This window comes from Marmota monax, unplaced genomic scaffold (genome assembly GCF_021218885.2).
Source record: "Marmota monax isolate L192 unplaced genomic scaffold, Marmota_monax_Labrador192_F-V1.1 WCK01_AAM20220418_F8-fsc00322, whole genome shotgun sequence".
NCBI lineage: Eukaryota > Metazoa > Chordata > Mammalia > Rodentia > Sciuridae > Marmota > Marmota monax.
In genome coordinates this window covers 1183753-1186897 of record NW_026692168.1, presented here as the reverse complement: position 1 = coordinate 1186897, position 3145 = coordinate 1183753, and the positions used below count along the sequence as shown (strand labels likewise).

General features: G+C 39.1%; 1 protein-coding gene across 1 annotated transcript; it reads right to left on the bottom strand.

The window, feature by feature from the left end:
• Positions 1 to 903: 903 nt before the first annotated feature.
• Positions 904 to 2207, bottom strand: LOC124077081 (ubiquitin carboxyl-terminal hydrolase isozyme L5). Its single transcript, XM_046421328.2, has one exon. It carries the CDS (start codon positions 2107 to 2109, stop codon positions 1123 to 1125), a length of 987 nt encoding a protein of 328 aa, XP_046277284.1. The 5' UTR covers positions 2110 to 2207; the 3' UTR covers positions 904 to 1122.
• Positions 2208 to 3145: the final 938 nt, after the last annotated feature.

Here is a 3145-nt window from a genome sequence, read left to right as displayed (position 1 = left end):
AATAAAATGTTAAAAACTCACATATCAATTTCAAAAATGTGCTTGGTAAAGAAAAAAGTGGGTTATTTCCTTTATAAAAAGAAGTTTTATAAAATTTCATTTAGAGTTTACTTGGAAAAGAAAATTACAAGCAAGAATATAGTTCAGTAGTACTTTATAAAATAAAAATGAAAACAACTCCCCCCACCAAAAAAAATCTTTGTGAGCAAATTGTACATTACATGGCTCTTGGAAACTGAGCTATACTAATTTTGTTCAAATTGGCACAGAGGATCCTCTATCACCACTGTCATCTTTTTTTTAAAGCAGATAACCTGAATTGTCAAACCTCAAATTTTCCATAAAAACTCACCTTAACAACTTGACAAGGTTGCCAAATTGGTAATAATACCAAAACTCTTTAAGAATTACAATTTGTTCTTAACTTGAAATTTTGTTTTGAGGCATAATATTCAGATCTTCCTACAATAAATCTATGGTTTAAAAAATAACCCCAAACACTTGAAGAAAGTTTGTTAAAATAAAATTGCAATGCTTATTACCTTTTCTATTGGCAACAATGAAAATCACTAAAAATTTTACTTTTGCTCTTTTCAAATGATCTGCATTAAAATCAAATAAGTGGTATAAGAGGAAATTTTTAGTTTTAAGATTCTCAAAACACATGTCAAAGACAGAAATATTGATTTTTTCCATTAATGATAAGAAGAAACAGAAGATTTAGTTAAGATTTAACATTTAAAAATCAAAAAATTTTAAGCTAAAAAAAATCAAAAGATTAATCAGAACATTACAGGTAAAGAATATCATTTGTGCATTTTCTAGGTTCATACTGTAGTTATCAATCCAGAATACCAATAAGAGTTCTCAGATCCAATGTCAAAAAAACGGAATTTGGGCAAGCACTCTCAGTATTATTTTTATTTAATATGCACTGCATGCACATGATGCAGGTAGGGGAAAAGTTTATTAATCCATGCATTAAAGACAAGACAGACTGGTACTATTGCCAAACGTGCATTGAGTCAATTAGGATGTTGCTCAAAGTTCCTTATACTTAATGGTGCCATGAAAATAAGTGTAGAAGCAGAAATGTGTACACATCCCAAAGCATCCTCTTCATTAGGTTTCCTGAGCTTTCTTTGCATTCTGTTTTTCTTTTGCCTTTTCTACAAGAGGTATTAACTGCTGGTGTTCTGCTAAAGTCTTTAACAATTCCATAATAAAAGGCAGATAATTATGCTTCCTTCTGATATTTTCAATCTTGTATCTTTTTAACTTTTGTACTTCTTCTTCAATAAGCATCTGATTTTTGGCAACTTCTGATTGAATAGCACTTAACATATTACTACCCTGATCTGTATCCATAGGTTCCTCCTCTGCAAGTTGTCTTTGTAACTCTGCTATCTTCTGTTCATAAATCATTTTTCTGTCAGACACAATAGCCATTAAGTTAAATCGAATTTCACCTTCACTGTACTTTTGTATTCTTTTTTCTATGACTGGCCGTACTGCGCTGATCCAGTCATCTTGATTGCAAGCACCTAAATCAATTGGTCCTTCTCTTAATCCATCTAATTCATACAGTCTTCCATTAACAGGAACATAACTGACAAAGTGAAAAGCATCTTCTTCTTTGGCTGATGTTTTTGCATCAAATTCAAACATTTGCTGTCTGGCAAAACTGTTGTGTACTTGTCGAATCACATCTGAATTGCTCAGTGCCAAACCCTTCATAGCTGCATCAAAACTTTGTGAAAATTCTTTAAACTCTGATAATGTCTCTCCTAAATGAACATCTTGATGGGTACAGTTCAATAACACACTTACAATGGCTTGAGTGGCACATGCATTGTTAATTACCTGCTTTGCAAAAAATATTGTGTCAAGTCTGGAATCCTGAACAACAGAGCCTGCTGGTTCTTCTCCTGGCTGCCACTTGAAAAGAAAAATTAAGCCATGAACTGGCTTTAATTTTTCAAAAATTTCAGGCTCTAAACTCCATATTTCTTCTACTTGGGCTCCTCGGCAACCGAATCCTTTAATGAGCTCGGTGAAGACCCCGGGGTCGCTTTCCATGAGGCACCACTCCCCGGCATTGCCCGTCATGGCCCCGGCCACACACCGCCCCGCTCCACCTCGCGTTCTCGGCAACCCCCCGCACCAGCTGCCGCCGGCCACAGATCTCAGCAAACACGCCGCCGAGCTCGTCAACCACACGTCACCCCGCCTACTTCCCGACAGCCTCCGGGCGCCGTCACCTGCAGCGCGACCCAGCGCAAGAAGACCTTGAACAGTGTTTTTATATCAGCTTCATTGAGCTATAAGGCACAATGGATAATTAATTTATTGAAAGTATACAATTCAATAGATAATTTATCAAAAGTATACAATTCAATTCCAGACATATGAAACTATTGTCACAATCAATTTCAGGACATCTTTATCAACCCCAAATGAAGCCCTGTACCCATTAACATTTTGTAGCCATCATAGATTGGTTTGAGCAAGAATTATCAGCAGGTGCTGAGTTTGAGAGGCAGGAAGCTTGATGACAAACTGGATTAGCCCGAGCCTGGAGACAATTCTTTTACTTCTCTCACAGCCCTCACCCCAGAGTTGCCGATTTAGTCAATAAAATTACACAATGTCCAGTTAAATTAGAATTTCAGGCAAATAACAAATCGTCGCTTAGTTTAAGAATGTCCCTCGCAACCCTCCCCACCCTAACTCAGAGGCTTCCCTCAGAGACCCCCCTCTTTGAGCCTGGGAAGAAGGGAGCTCCAGGTCTACCCACGAAGTCCCCTCTGGGTTCTCTCAGAGAAGACAGTGGCCCTAGAACGCGGGTTCCCACCCACCCCTTCTGAAGCTTACCTCTTTCCCGCCCCTCTCTGACCTCAGGTCCCAGTCTCTGCCCAGGGCTTTCTGTGAAATCTAGAGAACAAGGCGGTTTGGAGCAGGAACCTCTTCCTCACCAAGCACACTCAAGCCCCACCTGGCTAATGCCCCTCCTTGTTCTAAAGAAGTCAGGAGCGCTGGCAACTCCAGCCTTCTGGAACTCAGGTTCTGTGACATAATTCCCCTGGAAATACGCTGGTTCGAGACACGCAAACTGACCAAGCTTCAGGCGGAAATGGCAGATGGG

Excerpts from the sequence above, each read along its gene's own strand:
- LOC124077081 (XM_046421328.2), bottom strand. The coding sequence starts at position 2,109 with ATGACGGGCAATGCCGGGGAGTGGTGCCTCATGGAAAGCGACCCCGGG.